Consider the following 19,291-nt stretch of genomic DNA (forward strand, 5'->3'; position numbering starts at 1 on the left):
AAAAAAGTGTTTGCCCATTACAGATTTATAGGGAGAAAAAAGGTGCCAGGAAGTTTTACAGTTGTCCATACCAATACCCAGGATGAGTCTTTGTGTGAATTCGAGTGTCCCCAAGTTGACCTTGCCTCCCCAACGAGACTGAGGGATCCTCCAGAAAAAGGCCGCTTTACACTTTGTTGTAACTCCCGAAGTGCCTATGACCGAACTGGGCACGTCGAACACATTCAGTAAATTTATCGACTTACTGACCTCGGGTCACCGATGCCACCTAGTTCAGCCCTCTTTTTGCCTATTATGGTGCTAAAGAGAAGCGAACCTATTATACCACAGACTCAACACTTTCCTTTATGCCAAACTCCGCTGCGTCTCTCCCCCTCAACCGCAGGAACAGAATCCCTGCACAGTTCAAATTCAGCGGGAGACTCCAGGTCCCACCGCGGAAACGCCCGCCCGCCCGCTCGCTCCCCGTTCCCGGGTGCAGGAGCCCGCGTGCCGGTCCCCATCCACCTCTCGTAAAGGTAAAAAGCGCTCACCGACTCTGGGCCGCCTGGAGATCCCGTAAATGTAGTCTTCCACTCGTCGCCGCGCTCCTGGGGAGGCACTTCCGGCGCACACTAACACGTCAGCAAAAGCGCCCGCCCCTGAGCCCACCTCCGGGGTTTGGGTCAAAGGAAAGCCGGGAAGAGGCACGGTATCTACTTTCTCGTCTCCTGCTCCTGACCCTTCCCGGGATCCGTGATGCCGAGGCAGCTGCAAGGAGCGACGAACGGTCGGGGTTGAGCCCCAAGTGAGCAGAGGGCTTGCGCTCTTCTGGCCCTATCCTCCGGGCCCGCCCCACTTGAAGGTAAACGCCTCTCCCGTTGCGGCCTTGCTCCTTGCGGGCTGCTTTCCAGAACAAGGTTCCGGAAACGTTTACCCCTTTCTTCTGCCACCCTTTTTATCTCAGGACCTTTACCTGCCCTCACCGTTCTCATCAGAGCGGCTAACGTGTGAAAAGTTTCAGTTGGAAGCTTTTAAAAAGCGACCTATCGTGCTAGGTTCCTGAAGTTGTCCCCCAGAACATTCCAATCATCAAGCGATTTTCCTATCACATCGCGAATAAGGATGCCTTAGAAACATTATTTTGCAACTTGTGATCTTTAGTACACACCACACACGCTTTTTAAATCGAAAATATGAACTTGGTTGAATCTGGTATAACTCTCACAGATGACTTGCTGACTTTGCAATATACGATATGAAAATGAGTTACAGATTTTACTTGTAAACTTAAAAATACATGTACAGGCCAGTACTCTTCAGGACACTGAAAATTATTCAAATAATAAAATGTATCATTTCATAATTTAGCGATAATATGCGAAATTAGTGATTTGAGAGAACTTTAATTACATCATAATGTGAGGGTAAAATTTCTTCTTAGCACTGCTCCAGAGAAAAATATTACGACAATCAAAAAGGCACCCAGCCAAATCAGTGAAAATCAGTGGCTAAGGTTCTTCCTGCCCTCCCAGGCTTTTTCTCACGTGGGTGGGCAAGGTATTAAGTGTATCTGAAAGCACTGTCTTGCTCTTAGCCTGATGAGAGATTAAGAGGAGCCTCAGAGTTTTTACCTCATTTGTTTGAAACTCACCTCTTCATTCACACCATATGCCATCACTGAAAGGGTTAGTGTAAAGAATCTTTTAAGTGGTGTCTGGAGCAAAGCAATTCCTTAATTCACCCAGCCAGAGTCATTGTTCCTGAGCCAATTCTTAGGTAGGTTAAGGAGTCTCAGGGCTCTTGAAGAGGAGAAAAGGACAAAGTCTTTTTTCTACATTGCTTTGTCTTAGTCATATAAAACTTTTTTTCCTTAAACTCTAGGTTTTTATGACAACAGTCTTTAACTTTTTTTAAGCCCAGAGCTAATGCTTACACAACAAAACAATTCATTTGTATGCTTTTCCTTAAACTCTGTACTAATGATTATGTAACAACAACGTATCTTGCTCAAGGACATGTTTCTCCTTCTTAACAAGAACCTTCTGACTAATCTTGTCATCTTAAGACATAGGTTGTGGAAGTGGGTCTGGTAAAAGTATATAAGGCTTTAATAAAACTAGCAAGGGGAGCATTCTTCTTCCCCCGTCTGATGTCTATGTCAGAAGCTTTCTCTGTACTTTTTCCACTGTAATAAAACTTCTGTGACACAAAAGCTCTAAGTGATCAACCCTTGTCCCTGATCCCGAAGCTAAATCTTCTTTGGAGATCATGAATCTGACATCGTTCACCATAAGCTATCACTGACTATTACTAAGAAGTAAGAAAAATTGTATAAATTTGTCATTTGCCTATAGTATTAATTTTATTTGGAAGGGAGAATACCTGTTTTAGATTGCTTCTGGGTTGGTTTGTTTCTTTGTTTTTTAGAAATGAGTGGTGGATTGGCCCCAAGTAAAAGCACAGTGTATGTATCCAATCTGCCCTTTTCCCTGACCAACAATGACTTATATCGGGTAAGTTGCTATATTAGTACTATTATCTACTGAATTCTGTATTAGAGATACAAATATGGCTTAAGCAAGCAGTTCTCTTAAACAATATTCTTACTAGATACATTAAAATGCACTTTTAATCATTAATACCAAAGACCTCTATTGCAAACATAAGTGAAAAAAATTAGATGTTTGTTATTTCCAAAGAAAATTTCCAGTGCTTTATAGAGAATAACAAGTTTGTTGTTTTCTTTTTTTGGGTTTGTTTTTAAAAAATGCAGAAGACACTACTAGCATAATGAAGCTGATTTTTCCTGCTTGCTAACTTGACTTTTGAAACTGGTAGTGGGGTGGAGGTTTTGGAGGAAAGAGCTGATGGAAGCAAAACAGATCCCTTTCCTAACTCTCCAATTCTGAAAGTATATCTTAATTTAATATGTAGCAAGAACTTAACAGTTTAATAAAGTTTGTTTTCAATTCACAATAGGGTGATGAAAAGAGAAAAAGAAATCCTTTCCAACATATTCTTTATCCTCCTTACCTTACAGAGAACAAAATTTCCTGCTTTGTCTATTCTGCAGATTGATGGTTGAGAGGGATTTCCAGGGATGACATGAGTCCTATCCTCCAAGTGTGCCCTCTTTTCTCTGCTATTTTGGGTAGATGTTAACTACAGTAGAGAGATGCTGCATAGGTGATACCTCAGTTCAGTTCAGTTGCTCAGTCGTGTCCGACTCTTTGTGACCTCATGGACTGCAGCACACCAGGCCTCCCTATTCATCACCAACACCTGGAGTTTACTCAAACTCATGTCCGTTCGGTCAGTGTAGCCATCCAACCATCTCATCCTCTGTCGTCCCCTTCTCCCACCTTCAGTCTTTCCTAGCATCAGAGTTTTTTCAAATGAGTCATTTTTTTGAATCAGGTGGCCAAAGTATTGGAGCTTCAGCATCAGTCCTTCCAATGAATATTCAGAACTGATCTACTTTAGGATGGACTGGTTGTATCTCCTTGCAGTCCAAGGGACTCTCAAGAGTCTTCTCCAACACCACAGTTCAAAAGCATCAATTCTTCAGTGCTCAGCTTTCTTTATAGTCCAACTCTTACATCCATACATGACTACTGGAAAAACCATAACCTTGACTAGACAGACCTTTGTTGACAAAGTAGTGTCTCTGCTTTTTAATATGCTATCTTAAGTCTACCACTGTTTCCTCATCTGTTTGCCTTGAAGTGATGGGACCAGATGCCATGATTTTAGTTTTCTGAATCTTGAACTTTAAGCCAACTTTTTCACTCTAATCTTCATTTTCATCAAGAGGCTCTTTTTCACTCTCCTCTTTCACTTTCATCAAGAAATAGAGGAAAACAATAGAATGGGAAAGACTAAAGATCTCTTCAAGAAAATTATAGATACCAAGGGAACATTTAATGCAAAGTTGGGCTCAGTAAAGGACAGAAATGGTATGGACCTAACAGAAGCAGAAGATAATAAGAAGAGGTGGCAAGAATACACAGAAGAGCTGTACAAAAAAGATCTTCATGACCCAGATAATCACAGTGGTTTGATCACTCACCCAGAGCCAGACATCCTGGAGTCTGAAGTCAAGTGGACCTTAAGAAGCATCACCACGGACTAAGCTAGTAGAGGTGATGGAATTCCAGTTGAGCTGTTTATGATCCTAAAAGATGATGCTGTGTAAGAGCTGCACTCAATATGCCAACAAATCTGGAAAACTCAGCAGTGGCCGCAGGACTGGAAAAGGTTAGTTTTCATTCCAGTCCCAAAGAAAGGCAATGCCAAAGAATGCTCAAACTACCACACAATTGCAATCATCTCATAAACTAGTAAAGTAATGCTCAAAATTCTCCAAGCCAGGCTTCAGTAATAAGTGAACCATGAACTTCCAGATATTCAAGCTGGTTTTAGAAAAGGCAGAGGAACCAGAGATCAAATTGCCAACATCCACTGGATCATCGAAAAAGCAAGAGAATTCCAGAAACACGCCTATTTCTGCTTTATTGACTATGGCAAAGCGTTTTAACTGTGTGGATCACAATAAACTGTGGAAAATTCTGAAAGAGATGGGAATGCCAGACCACCTGACCTGCCTCTTGAGAAATCTGTATGCAGATCAGGAAGCAACAGTTAGAACTAGACATGGAACAACAGACTGATTCCAAATAGGAAAAGGAGTACGTCAAGGCTATACATTGTCACCCTGCTTGTTTAACTTATGTACAGAGTACATCATGAGAAACACTAGGCTAGATGAAGCACAAGCTGGAATCAAGATTGCTGGGAGAAATATCAATAACCTCAGATATGCAGATGACACCACCCTTACGGCAGAAAGTGAAGAACTAAAGAGCCTCTTGATGAAAGTGAAAGATTTGATACATAGTACTTGATTAGTTAATTAAGACAGCTTGAGTCTCGAAGAACAGAGAAAAGGAACTTTAATTTCCTTCCTTGTATTAAATAGAGACATCTCTCTCTTTATTGAATACTTACTGTGTGCCACAGAACATTGTTCCAGGTACTAGGAACACATGAGTGAACAAAAAGATGAAAATCTCTTCTGGCACTCAAAGTACAGCAAGATAGAGAAACAATTTGAAATATAAAAAATTCAAATGATATTTGTCAAAAATAGATAACTAAGTTAATGCTAAGGTGTTAGGTGCTAAGGGGAAAAATAAAGCAGGGAAGAGTTACTAAATGTTAGTTTAGGGGTGAAATTTTACTTTAGGAAGGTGACTTTTGATTAAGACATGAAGGAAATAAGAGGCAGCTGTGCAGATGTCTAAGGAGGACAAGAATTTCAGTCAGACAATAAATAAAGTGGAGAGAAGAGGGCAGTCAGAGGCAAGCACATTCAGGACTTACAGTGCCTTATAGGACTTGCATAATGGTAAGATAATAATGATAAGGACTCTGGGTGAACTGAGATGCCATTAGAAAATATTATATAGAAAATGGTCATTCATACAGATGGCCAATAGCCACATGAATGAAAAGATCTAAACATTGATGATTATTAGAGAAATGAAAATAACTACATGAAACACCACCTCACACCAGTCAGAATGACCATCATTAAAAAGTCTACTGTGGTGTTGGAGAAGACTCTTGAGAGTCCCTTGGACTGCAAGGAGATCCAACCAGTCCATCCTAAAGGAGATCAGTCCTGGGTGTTCATTGGAAGGACTGATGCTGAAGGTGAAGCTCCAGTACTTTGCCCACCTCATGCAAAGAGTTGACTCACTGGAAAAGACCCTGCTGCTGGGAGGGATTGGGGGCAGGAGGAGAAGGGGTCGACAGAGGATGAGATGGCTGGATGGCATCACCAACTCGATGGACATGAGTTTGAGTAAACTCTGGGAGTTGGTGATGAACAGGGAGGCCTGGCGTGCTGCGATTCATGGGGTCGCAAATAGTCGGACACAACTGAGCGACTGAACTGAAAAAGTCTACAAACAGTAAATGCTGGAGAGAGTGTAGAACAAAAAGAACTCTCCTACATCATTGGTGGGAATGTAAATTGGTGTAGCTACTATGAAAAACAGTATGGACGTATCCCAGTGGTGCCTGGGGCAGTTGACTATAGTATATTCTTGGGCTTCCCTGCTGGCTCAGAGGTTAAAGCATCTGCCTGCAATGCGGGAGACCTGGGTTCGATCCCTGGGTCGAGAAGAACTCCTGGAGAAGAAAATAGCAACCCACTCCAGTATTCTTGCCTGGAGAATCCCATGGACGGAGGAGCCTGGCGGGCTACAGTCCACGGGGTCTCAAAAAGTCGGATGCGACTGAACAACTTCACTTTCATTTTCAAAAAACTGAAAATAAGAGTTACCATAGGGATCCCACAATCCCAGTGCTGAGTATATATCCATACAAGACTATAGTTTGAAAAAATATATGCACCTCTATGTTCATAGCAGTACTATTACCTATAGCCAAGACATGGAAACAATCTACATGTCTATCAACAGATAAATAGATGAAGATGTGAGGGGTGTGTGTGTGTGTGTGTGTGTGTGTGTGGAATACTACTCAACCATGAAAAGAATAAAACAGTGCCATTTGCAGCAACATGGATGACCCTAGAGATGCTACTAAGTGAAGTAAATCAGGAAGAGAAAGACAAATACCATAAAATTTCACTTACATTTAGAATCTAAATATGACACAAATGAACTTAACCTACGGAACAAAAGCAGACTCACAGACATAGAGAACAAACTTAATGGTTGCCAAAGCCAAGAAGGGATTGACTGGTAATTTGAGACTAGCAGATACAAACCACTATATATAGAATGGATAAACAACAAGGTCTTAACTGTACAGTACAGGAAACTCTATTCAATATCCTGTAATAGACCTAAATGGAGAAGAATGTGTGTGTGTGTGTGTGTGTGTGTGTGTGCGCACGCGCATACATGCATATATATGTATGTATATATATATACACACATGCATCACTTTGCTGTCCACCAGAAACTTAACATTGTAAATCAACTATCCTTTAATAAATTAATTTTTTAAAGAAAGAAAATGAAAAGCAAACCACAAAAAAAAAAAGAAAACTGTCTTTATTATAAATCTCCAGTATTACTAACACTGCAATCTAGTTATACTGTGTTCCAGGGTTGAAGTGGAAGTTTTAGTCACTCAGTCTTGTCCAACTCTTTGCAACCCATGGACTATAGCCCACCAGGTTCCTTTGTGCATGGAATTCTCCAGGCAGGCAAGAATACTAGAGTAAGTAGCCAGCCATTCCTTTCTTCAGGGGATCTTCTGGACCCAGAGGTCAAACCTGGGTCTCCTGTATTGCAAGCAGGTTCTTCACCTGAGCCGCTCAGGGAGCCCCAGGGTTAGACAATTATAGAATTCAAACATTTATTACTGCTATTTCTTACAGATATTAATGTATCGTAAAAGACTCTTCTACAAAGTGTTATAAACAGGAGCTATCAGTATATAAGTACTGGCTGAAGCAGTAGAAATAGATAAGATTGCCTAGAGTGAAGATGTAGATGTAAAAGGGAAGGAAGGGCCAACTGTAAAGTGCCACCAATATATTAGGATGGGCAGAAGAAGTAGGCTGATGGGAATCGATTTTTTCAATATAGAAACTTTTTATTTTATAAGCAGTCTAAGTAAAGATCTGTCTTCTGACATAGTGATTGCTTGATGGGGTGGCGGAGTAAGTTAGGAACAGTGATATTCTACAACATTGATAATTAAAGCACAGGGTTTCTCTGGAGCTCTGGTGGGGTTGACAGTTGCCAGGGATATACCTTAGGAACTGTAGCTGTGTGGTGTGTGCCTTCAACCTACCACACATGAAGTGGTTTTTTTTTTTTCCCTTATACACTTTGGTCAGAAATCTAAGAATTAAGGTAAATAAATACCTGTGATGCCAAGACAAAAAAGAGTATTATTCGAGTCACTAAAAAATATATCTTCTATGGCCTGCCTTACTTACTAGAGGCTAAAAATTTTCATAAACTACAATAAAGGATGTGGTCAGTATATACAGCCTGAAAACTTAATGTGTTTTTTATGATTTTAAATTGATTGCAAATCATTATGTGGTCTTTTGTTTCAGATATTTTCCAAGTATGGCAAAGTTGTAAAGTAAGTACATCAGATTCTGAAACTTCATTTAAAAGTCTATCTTAATTTTCTTCTCCATTATTTTCTTAATGAAAGTAGATTTACTATATTTTTGTAAAACAGATATTTGATATAAAAAATAAAAATACTGTTAACATTTTGTGAGTATTTAATTTTTTAATATATATAAATATCTATAGACAAATCTTAAACGACTCAATTCTATGCATGCAATTTTATTTCCTTTTTTTAACTTGACATATTGTAAATAGCTTTCCATGTACTATATAGATACATGCTTGTAGCTAATGATTTCATGGTAGTCCTTTATGTTATTTAGTTATTAGTTATTATTTGTTATAATTATTAATGTAATTTTATACCATATTATTAAGAACTGAAACTGATTCTGTTATCCAATATAAGACATAAAAGCTCAGATTAAATGTAAATATCAGTTAGTAGAAGGTATGTTAGCAAGTATACTATAAATGGATTATTATTTGCCAAACAATGTAAAAACAAAAACCACTGACTCTTGAACAGGGTTAATGAGAGGATAAAGTAAAAACAAGATAGTGTTACTCTATCTTATAACTAACATATGTATATGTTTTAGTATAAATTTAAAGTCATATTTAAAATCCCATGAATTTAGAGCATATTTATCTTGACTACTTGTTTTTGTTTAGTTTTTGATAAATGTATGTTAAACAGTTGAAGTTCATCTGCATCCTGAAGTTAACATATTTTGAAATTACTTCTCCGTTAAAAAAAATCATCAAAAATACTACTAGGTCAATTTTGAGGTCTTCAGAATTTCAAACAGTGATCGTTATCAATCAGAACACTAATAATAATGATATGAAACAATGAGCACATGCTAGGCATTGTTCTAATATGTGCGCATGCGTGCACTCAGTCATGTCTGACTCTTATTGTGACCCCATGGACTAACCCGCCAGACTCCTCTGTCCATGGAATTTTCCAGGCAAGTATAGTGGAGTGGGTTGCCATTTCCTATTCCAAGGGATCTTGCCAACCCAGGGATTGAACCTCTGTCTCCTACATCTCCTGCATTGGCAGGTGAATTTTTTACCACTGTGCCACCTGGGAAGCCTTATTGTTCTAATATCTTTACATAAATTATCTCATTAAAGTCTCACAACTATCTTTTAAGGTAAACACTGCTATTATCCTGATATTATAATTGACAAAACTGAAGCCTGTAAACCTAAAATCATATTGCCAGTTAGCAGTGAAGACAAGGCTTGATTCCAGCCTGTTCCTTTACCTTCCCATTACCTTTTCTTGATTTTTCCCTGTCAGAATCACTGAATAAATTTCCGTATCAATACATATTTGTTAGCCATGAGAATGCTATGAAGTTAGACACAGAGTTAGTGAAGTCATGCAGTCGTGTACGACTTTTTGCAACCCCATGGACTGTAGCCCACCAGGCTCCTCGGTCCATGGGATTTTCCAGGCATGAATACTGGAATGGGTTGCCATTTCCTTCTCCAGGGGATCTTCCCAACTCAGGGATCGAACCCGGGTCTCCCTCACAGTAGACAGACGCTTTACCATCTGAGCTACCAGGGAAGTCCTAGACACAGAGTTATAAGCATCTATAAGCAGGGAAGACATGATCTAGTCTAGAGAATCAGAGTAGTTTTACAAACTTAGTGTCCTTTGAGTTGAAACCTGGAGGCTGAGTACCAGTAGGTAAAAAGAATGAGAAGAACATTTCCGGTAGAGGGATTGTGCGAAGGCCCTCCAAGACCCTCTGGCAAGAGAAAATAAACAGATCGTGAAACAGCCAGTGTGACTTGAGATGAGTGAGCAAGAGGGAGAAAGCACAAGCTGGGTCCGGAAGCAGGTTCCTTGAAGGACCCCAAGAGTCTCTTAAATAATTTTAATTGGAGGAGTGACATGATTTGAAGTTTTAGAAGCTTGTTCCATCCAACTTCAGTGTAGATACTAGATTGGAGGGGAACATGAGCAGATGCAGGGAAACCAGTCACAAGATATAACAGTAGCCCTGGGAAGAAATCTAGACTAAAATGACACAGGTGCAGAGGTAGAAACTGGTCAGACTTGAGAGATCATTAGGCAGAAGAATGGGTAATACTTAGTGATGCACTTACTTTGTATATAATGGTTGGGTGAATGAGAAGGGGGTGTTACAGATGACACCCAGGTTTCCCAGAATAGTGTCTACTTCACTGTATGTGCTTAAATGAGTGCATCATCTACCTTATATCAGGAAATGGTGCCACCATCTACCTTTTCTCCCATGCCAGGGACAGGGGAATAAATCCTAGGTTTCTCCTTTCAGTTCCTTGATATAATTACTTTTCTGTTATCATAGAAGGTAATTCTGTCAGAATAACGTATTTTAGTTGGTTAATAGGTCTCTCTCCACCTCTAGACTCTCAGTTTTTTCCTGAGGGTAAAAACTTTGTCCTGCTGCTTGTGCTTGAGGCTGATAGAAGGACTGGATGGCCTCATGAACAAACAAATGGATACATGCTTTTGAGAAGCTATTTTCTCAATCAAAATAGGTGAGCTGAAAGGAGCATTTTATAGATAAAGCTTAAAGAGGTAGCTGGCAAATTAATAAAGTGAAAATTCCATCACATGTATCCAAACATAAAGACTTGTCATTACTGCAAAAAAAAAAAAAAAAAAAAACTCTTTAATAGGGAAGATGAGGCAGTGTTTATACAGATTTCAGCAGAGACAGGCAGTTAAAGAATTTTAAGAACTGATACATTCTGAACCCTGACAAATTAGTAAAATTTTATGGGCCAAGATTGAGAATTTAAAGAGGGTAGAAGCCATATGAACAGAGGCAGCAGTTTAGGGGGAAGTTAGGCCATGCTCCGTAAACACTGAGAGCCTTCTTGTGGCTCAACCTTATAGTGTGCAAGTCAGGAGCAGTGAAAGATGAGGGAGGTGGGAGCCGTAGTCACAAAGGCTATTGGTTGCTGGACCAAAGAATAGGCAATTTGAAGAAGCAACAACATTTAAGCACGGGAATAAGTGATTTTATTTATTCCTTAAGTAGAATACTCTTCCACTAGCATATGAGCAGGAATTAACATCAAGGGAACCAGTAAGAATAGACAATGGAAACAGTAATGCCACAGTGGACAAGAAAAAGAGCAGTAGGAATAGAAAAGAGAGGACGGAGGAGAGAGATCATTAATAGAGGATGATTTCGAAATCTAACACTTCCAAAATAGTACTCTCAAAAAATTAATTTATGACTTTAACTGACCCCCAGAAACATTATGAATTTTTTTAAAGTTAAAGCAACATCTTCACACTTTTTTTAAAAATGGGTTAAAAAGTTTGTTATGTTAAATAACTGGTGTGTCTTTGCAGAAAATTAGTCTAAACTTGAACTTCATCGAGTACTTCTTTCCTTCTAAACCCAATGAATAAACACATGCTGCCTTTGAGAAAGTAAACCATTTTAGTTGCCCATTTTTCCCTAAGTTATTGTAACTTATTTTTTTAATGAAATAAGACATCGCTTTTCTTAATATAGAGGTATCTTTTTACCAATTTCATTCCAGAGACTATAGGTACGTAAAAACCCAAACCTAAATAAAATAAAATTTAATATATGAAATGTAATATTAAATAAAATTTCTGTTTGTTTATTCATTCATATCCTCTTATCTGTTTTCCTGTTAATTTAGTTTTTAGAAAATTATTAAGCTTTGTCTTAGTCTCTTTTTTGCTATTTGGAAATAATCTCAAATTTATGTTACAAAAATAGTACAAAAAACATCAAAATATCCTTTACCCAGATTCACTTATTGTTAACATTTTACCCAATTTATTTTGTCATTTGTACTCTCTCCCCAATGTGTGTTCATGTATGGGTATGTATATGTGTGTGTGTATATGTATATATGTGTGTGTATGTATATGTGTGTGTGTGTATACATGTATATATATGTGTGTGTGTGTATGTATGGCTTCCCAGGTTGGAGCAGTGGTAAAGAACCCACCTGCCGGTGCAGGAGATGCAAGGGACTCAGGTTTGATCCCTGGGTCAGGAAGATCCCCTGAAATAGGAAATGGCAACCCACTCCAGTATTCTTGCCTGGAAAATTCCATGGAGAGAGGAGCCTGGCAGGCTACAGTCCATGGGGTCACAAAGCATCAGACACAACCAAGCACACATGTATATATGCCTCTATGTGTGTGTCTTTATGTGTATATGTGGATACATACACACAAACAGTTTGTTTTTGTGAGTCATCTTAGGGTGTTATAAACATCATCACCCTTTACTCCTAGATATAGTATTTCATTGTGTATTTCTTAAAAATACATTAGGGTTATATATTATATAGCCACAGTACAGTTAACTAAACTCATAAATTTATCCTGATGCAGTACTTTTGTTGCATCAATTGTCCATGTTCCAGTTTTGTCAATTGACCTAATAATATCCCACATAGAATTTTTCACCTATAGTGCAGAATCCAGTCTAGAGTTTGGTGTTGAGTTTTACTGTCATATCTTTTTAGCCTCCTTTAGTCTGAAATGTTTATAAATAATACAGCTCTAACCCATGTGTTTTCTTGATGTTGCCTCATGATTATATGGGGGTTATGTAGTCTTGGCAGGTATACTCTATAGATGATGTACTCTGAAGGTGTCACTCTGGATTCATACAGCATCCATCTATCTCATCAGTGATACTAATTTTGATCACTCAGTCAAGGTTTAACCAACTTCTCCGCTGTGTAATTATTTTTCCGTTTTGCAACTAATAAGCAATCAATGGGAGACACTTGTTGCAAACATCTTGTTCCATATAAAAATTTCATTTGAGACCTAGCATTTGTTGATGATTCTTGCCTGACCCGGTCTTTACCGTGATCGTTTCAAATGGTGCTTTTCTAGCGCTGGCCCTCCTGTGCAGTCACCAGTCATCCCCTGGCATTGTGCTATAAGCAGGAGCCCTCCTTTCTCCCCGTTTATTTATTTATTATCAGCGTGGACTTAAAAATCGCTTTCTTATGTGGTTTGTAATTCATTACTGTATTTAATTATTTTGGTACTCAGATTGTCCTAGATTTGGCCAAGAGGCTCTCCCTTCAGCTGGCTTCTCTGTTCTTGTGCCGTGACCCATCATTACTTTTTTTTTTCAAGTGCTTCCTTTCTGGCATAACAAGATGTTCCAAGTTCATCTTGTACATAGCCTCTCCCAGCCTTCAAATCAGCCGTTTCTCCAAAGGGCCCTGTTAAATATTGTTGCTTAAACTGTATTTAATGACACATGATGAGCAGGGCCAACAGGACTAGGGATGGGTGAAGGATGAGGAGAAAGAGCAGGCTCTGTGCTCTTGTCACTATCCATACCATTCAGATACTTTGGGTAGTATGGCTGAAAAGCACAGAACTGGAGATTCTTTTAAGTAATAGTAAGAATATAGTTTTATTCTAAAACCAGAAAAAAAATTTGAGTAAATCACTTTACTTTTTGTGCAGAAAAGAATACCTCAGTTTTGTTTTTTTCCTGCAGAGTGAGGGAGTCAGTAGAGAAGAGGAATTATGCTTAATCTTCCAAGATTCCATTGTCTCTGTAATCTCTTTACTTCATTCTCAACTTCTGATTAATGTTTAATTTATCAGATACTCCTAATCATAGCTGTGTTCACTTGTGTTAGTATCACAGTTTCTCATTTCAAGAATTTATTCGTATGTTTTATTTATTGCTGCCTCATTTTTAACTGGCTATTTGTTTATGCTTTAAGGGTTACTATAATGAAAGATAAAGATACCAGGAGGAGTAAAGGGGTTGCATTTATTTTATTTTTGGATAAAGACTCTGCACAAAACTGTACCAGGGCAATAAACAACAAACAGGTAAGCCATTCATTCCCAGGAAGGTTTTTTATTTTATTTTATTTTATTTTTATTTTTATTAGTTGGAGGCTAATTACTTTACAATATTGTAGTGGTTTATGTCATACATTGACATGAATCAGCCATGTATTCCCCATCCCGATCTCCCCTCCCACCTCCCCATCCCATCCCTCCGGGTCTTCCCAGTGCACCAGCCCCGAGCACTTGTCTCATGCATCCAACCTGGGCTCGTGATCTGTTTCACTATAGATAATATACATGTTTCGATGCTGTTCTCTCGAAACATCCCACCCTCGCCTTCTCCCACAAAGTCCAAAAATCTGTTCTCTACATCTGTGTCTTTTTTTCTGTTTTGCATATAGAGTCATCATTACCATCTTTCTAAATTCCATATATATGTGTTAGTATACTGTAATGGTCTTTATCTTTCTGGCTTACTTCACTCTGTATAATGGGCTCCAGTTTCATCCATCTCATTAGAACTGATTCAAATGAATTCTTTTTAATGGCTGAGTAATAATCCATGGTGTATATGTACCACAGCTTCCTTATCCATTCATCTGCTGATGGGCATCTAGGTTGCTTCCATGTCCCAGGAAGGTTTTTAACCAAAAGTCTGTGTTCAAACCAGGCTAAAAATGTGGGGATGCAGTGGGTGATAGAGTCTGATGGATATCAGTAGGTCCTGAGGGTATTTTACTTATAGAAAAGAGGTCAAAACTGTACTGGGTTCCCAAAACACTGGTAGAATATAAGGAATAAAAATCTATTCTACAGGAAAGAATTTGCCACGCCTACCTGGGCATTTGCTAAAATAATATAAAAAAAAAAAATAGAATTGAAAACTTGAGGAAATGAAATCTGATAACTGTAGTTGTAGGTTTCAATGAGATAACATCCTTCTGCATTTACATTTTTCTCTGGTCCAGTTATTTGGTAGAGTGATAAAAGCAAGCATTGCTATTGACAATGGAAGAGCAGCTGAGTTCATCCGAAGACGAAACTATTTTGATAAATCTAAGTGTTATGAATGTGGGGTGAGTATACCTAAAGCAATATAATTTTCCATTATTTACTTGAAGGTGTTTTTCACATCGATGTTTTATTTGTGTTCTCCAGAACTCCTGGATGGCTAAAATCGAGTTAAAAAAGTTTCACTTTGGGAATGTAGACTCATATAAGTAAATTCAGTTGATGTATGAATAGTTGATAGTATGATGTAAAGACAATCTGAGTTGGGTAATCTATAGTGGTATTTTCTCCAGTTTCTAAATCTTTCGAAGTTGTTAGATTAAAAAGTGTTAAGACTAATTACCTATATTATTGTCTGAAAGATTTTAGTGACCCATAAGTTTTTGCATTTCTATAGTATTTTGACAATGATTAAGTATCACAGATCAGCAAAAACACTGTCATATGACCTATCCTCTGTGGGATATTGTTTTGAAAAGTTTTCCCACCTGTTGGTACTGCTATAGTTCAGGAGCTGAATTATACCCAGATTTTCTTACCTAGTTCTCACCATCTATTAGCACTGTTATCCATTTAAACTTTGGGTGATTGGAGACATACATAAGCCACAGAGCAGTTTTGCACAAGGCCCGTAATGATATCAGGGGAACTTCAGTCTGGGTCTCATTGCTTTCTGTCTCTAAAATTGTTTCTAAAATGTCTCCATGTATATGATCCCGAGATTAATGGGGAGCTTTTACTGAAGGGAAAATTACTGAGAGACATTGTTCTGGCTATAGGATTATATGGAAGATAGAAGGAAATGGTTTTTGGAGTTCTTTCTCCAATGCCACTCACTCCCCCTCAAAAATATTTACATACACAGACAGGTAAGTAAGTGGATAGATGGATGGATAGATGAAAAGAGAGAACAAGCAAGGTCTTGGGTAAGTTCTGTCAAATTTTGTGATTCTAACACCTAAGTTAATGTTTCAAAAACTGTGTTCCAGACTCCTAAGTTTTGTTAAAAAAAAAAAAAACGAAGAGAGGGTGGAGTTACTATGATCAGATAGATGACTATATTCACAGTAGATATTATTTGAGAACTTCTAGATAAATCTGTTAATCTCTCTTGGTTTATGGGTCCATAAATGTGTTATGTTGTACTTTGTACATTTTAGTATTTCTTAAAACTCTTCCTCACCCCAAATCTGTTTATTTTAGCCTTTTTTTCTCAAAGCTGTTGCATTGTTAAACCCTTTTTTGTATGGGATATGTTAACAGTTTTTGATATATCATTATTCCAGAACACTTTGCAAAATGGTTCTCTAAGTGCATTCTCTCAGCAGTGCCTTATTAAATAATAACACCTTTTGGGTTCAGCCATGTCCCCAGGTATAAAAAGTACACAGTTGGTTTGATGCTTTATAAAATATACTTGAAAAGCATGATTAATTTTCTCTTCTGCTGTTTTAATCCTGGCTCAGTCTCTCCCCACACCCTCATTCTCACATAAATCTTCTTAAAGTTATTTTGGTAAGTTAATATACAGATTCATTGTCTTCTTTTACAACTCAGACAATGTTATGTCTCATTTTAATGTTACAGCTAGTCCAGCACTGTCAAATACAAATATATGCAAGCTACAAGTATAATTTTAAATGTTCTAATAGCCACATTAAAAAAACAATAAACAGGGTAAAAGTTAAATATATTTTATTTAATTCAAAATATTATCATTTGAATTATGTAATTAATATTTTTAAAGTATAATATTTTATATTATTTTTTCCTGCTGTCTTCACAATCCAGTATGTACCAATTCAAACAACTGATTCACAATCCAGTGTGTATCAGTTCAAATAAACCAATTCTCAATAACCACAAGAGAATTATAACAAATGGCTACCATAAGTGGGCAATGCTAGTGTAGTCTGGATATGAACTAAACAAAATGAAATTAATTGAGAGGAAAAGTGAGGAAGACTTTAAATTTTCCATTTGTTTTTAAAAGAGATTGCTAACATCATTGAAGTTAGGAGTAGTTTTGTCCCCATTTTATCATACTAAAAATTTTTACATTTAAGGTAGATGGTCCATTTAAATTTTGAATTTTTATATCCTGAATCTTGACATTTAAAAATGTTTGAGGGAAGAACACTTCTTTTACTCTTAGGAAAAAGATTTAAATACTTCTTTATTAGGAGTTATAATATCATAATCTCTTCCATTTAAACATTAAAGTAATGGGTTTTAATTTCTTTGTGTATATTCCCTGTGCAACAATATTCTTTCTTAAGTTCTAAAATATTTTAATCCTAAGGAACCACCAAGTTTCTGTTAATAATACATAATGTATATCTTTTCTTATTTTGTGTTACTAACATAAATGCACTATTTCTTCCTTTCCTTCTTAACGAAAAACAAAAGGAAAGTGGACACTTAAGTTATGCCTGTCCTAAAAATATGCTTGGAGAACGTGAACCTCCAAAGAAGAAAGAGAAAAAGAAAAAAAAGAAAACTCCTGAGCCAGAAGAAGAAATGTATGTATATCCACTCTTACCAAATACATTAAGTGTATTCACTTCTGTCTTTTTACTATTGACTGCATTTTGATTTTTTTAATAATTTAGTGAAGAAGTAGAAGAAAGTGAAGATGAAGGGGAAGATCCTGCTCTTGACAGCCTCAGTCAGGCTATAGCTTTCCAGGTATTCAGTAGTTCTTTTTCAAAGGCACCTACCATAGCTCCCTTGAGTTAATAGTTTTATATTCCTTGCTTGCTTTATTAATCATCTCCTCATGACATCCTCTGTCTTTCCCCTTTGCCCCTAAACTTTAAGAGATAGGCTCTTTCTTTAAGATCTTTAGAATAGTGTGATGGAAAAGTTCCTATTGGTTCTTTATAGATTTTAAGGGCCCCACAACACTTTTAATATCATAATCTGTTTTCAGTATAGAACTGAATAGAACTATTTGGTTAAAATGAGTTTAGCCCCCAACAGAAAAGATTTTATTAAATCAAAGGTATTGTTTTAAAAGAAGCTTCATTTTAAAATAAAACCAAAAACATTTTTGATCATTAAAGGTCCTAATACAAGTATATGAAACATTTTTTGAAGAAAATGTATAACTTCATGATTTTGTATAACTTGTTATTTTCTTTTAATGTAATTTATAAATTATAAATGCATACATCAATTCATTTTTCCTTTTAGTTAATTAATTCAGTATTTTATGTAATGTACCCACATCCAACAGCAATGGCAAGTAAGCTTCATTTCATATGCCTGTTAATAGAAATTGCCCAGGTTAATTCTGAGTAACATGGTAAGACTGGGAGAAAACTTGGGGGTAGGAGAAATAATATTATTTTAATATTATTAAATATTAAGCAGATTCCTGATTTTTGTTTTGTTTATTTTCCAAATAACCTTTACAGCAAGCCAAAATTGAAGAAGAACAAAAAAAATGGAAACCCAGTTCAGGAGGTCCTTCAACATCAGATGATTCAAGACGCCCAAGGATAAAGAAAAGCACATACTTCAGTGATGAGGAGGAACTTAGTGATTAAAAATATATATATTATGTAAATATCATTAAAAAAATTTTTTAAGTCTTGGAGTACCAAGTTCCCTTGGGATTAAAAATTACTTTTAGAATTTGAACATAAGAACACTTAGTACCAAATACTTTTTTACTTTAGATAGTTGATAGGAAATGGTAATTTTATAGTATCATATTTATCTTGCATCAAGATTTGCTAATAATCATTAATCTTTAAAATAGTTCATTTGAATAAAAAAGAAAATGTAATACTATCATAACAATGCTATCCCAAGAAGAAAGTGAAAGTCGCTCAGTTGTGTCCGACTCTTTGTGACCCCGTGGACTATACAGCTCATGGAATTCTCCAGGCCAGAAATACTGGAGTGGGTAGCTTTTCCCTTCTCCAAGAGATCTTCCCAACCCAGGGATCGAACCCAGGTCTCCTGCATTGCAGGCAGATTCTTTACCAGCTGAGCCAGAAAGGTAGATAGTAAAAAGATTTGAGAAGTTCATTATAAAAGTTTATTCATTATAAAAGTTTATTCATGAAATAAATTTCATCTTTAAAACAAAAACTTCATAAAGACTGTGGAAAGTTTGGCGTGATTTATTGTTATTCATGTTAATAAAGTTTTCTCAAGAGACCTTTATTTTTAAATGTAGGTATTCTGTTCTCTTAACTTCTTTTAGCTTTATCCCCATCTGGATACATTGCAGTCACCCATAAAATATAAAGTAGCTCTCAGAAGCTTGTAGCCAAGCAGCAGTAATTTGTCCTGTCTTTGGCGTCACGTTCCATTC

General features: G+C 37.2%; 2 protein-coding genes across 11 annotated transcripts in view; one reads left to right on the forward strand and one right to left on the reverse strand.

Annotated features, from left to right (window-relative positions):
- PPHLN1 (periphilin 1) overlaps positions 1-679 on the reverse strand; it is a 150,283-nt gene extending 149,604 nt beyond the window's left edge. For 3 of the 7 annotated variants that reach the window (XM_020903223.2, XM_020903221.2, XM_020903220.2), the window contains exon 1: positions 534-598. The gene's annotated coding sequence lies outside the window, so the exon portion shown is untranslated. Of the gene's footprint in view, positions 1-533 lie in introns of all 7 variants that reach the window. The other 4 variants (XM_020903224.2, XM_070454552.1, XM_020903226.2 and 1 more) reach the window with 3 other exon arrangements.
- Positions 617-19,065, forward strand: ZCRB1 (zinc finger CCHC-type and RNA binding motif containing 1). 4 transcript variants are annotated; one of them, XM_070454554.1, is made up of 8 exons: positions 617-844; positions 2,410-2,495; positions 8,090-8,118; positions 13,881-13,992; positions 14,922-15,029; positions 17,374-17,486; positions 17,577-17,652; positions 18,384-19,065. In XM_070454554.1, exons 2-8 carry the CDS (start codon positions 2,412-2,414, stop codon positions 18,513-18,515), a joined length of 654 nt encoding a protein of 217 aa, XP_070310655.1. In that variant the 5' UTR covers positions 617-844; positions 2,410-2,411; the 3' UTR covers positions 18,516-19,065. The 4 variants fall into 4 exon arrangements, with proteins under 4 accessions (XP_070310655.1, XP_070310657.1, XP_070310658.1 ...); XM_070454555.1 differs by lacking the exon at positions 617-844 and adding an exon at positions 7,126-7,239 and having other exon boundaries at positions 2,408-2,495; XM_070454556.1 differs by lacking the exon at positions 8,090-8,118.
- Positions 19,066-19,291: the final 226 nt, after the last annotated feature.

This window comes from Odocoileus virginianus, chromosome 24 (assembly GCF_023699985.2).
Source record: "Odocoileus virginianus isolate 20LAN1187 ecotype Illinois chromosome 24, Ovbor_1.2, whole genome shotgun sequence".
Taxonomy (NCBI): Eukaryota; Metazoa; Chordata; class Mammalia; order Artiodactyla; family Cervidae; genus Odocoileus; species Odocoileus virginianus.

Coding starts and splice junctions, on each gene's coding strand:
- ZCRB1 (XM_070454554.1), top strand. CDS start 2,412: ATGAGTGGTGGATTGGCCCCAAGTAAAAGCACAGTGTATGTATCCAAT. Junction 8,119..13,880: donor AAGTATGGCAAAGTTGTAAA/GTAAGTACATCA, acceptor TTATGCTTTAAG/GGTTACTATAATGAAAGATA. Junction 15,030..17,373: donor CTAAGTGTTATGAATGTGGG/GTGAGTATACCT, acceptor GAAAAACAAAAG/GAAAGTGGACACTTAAGTTA.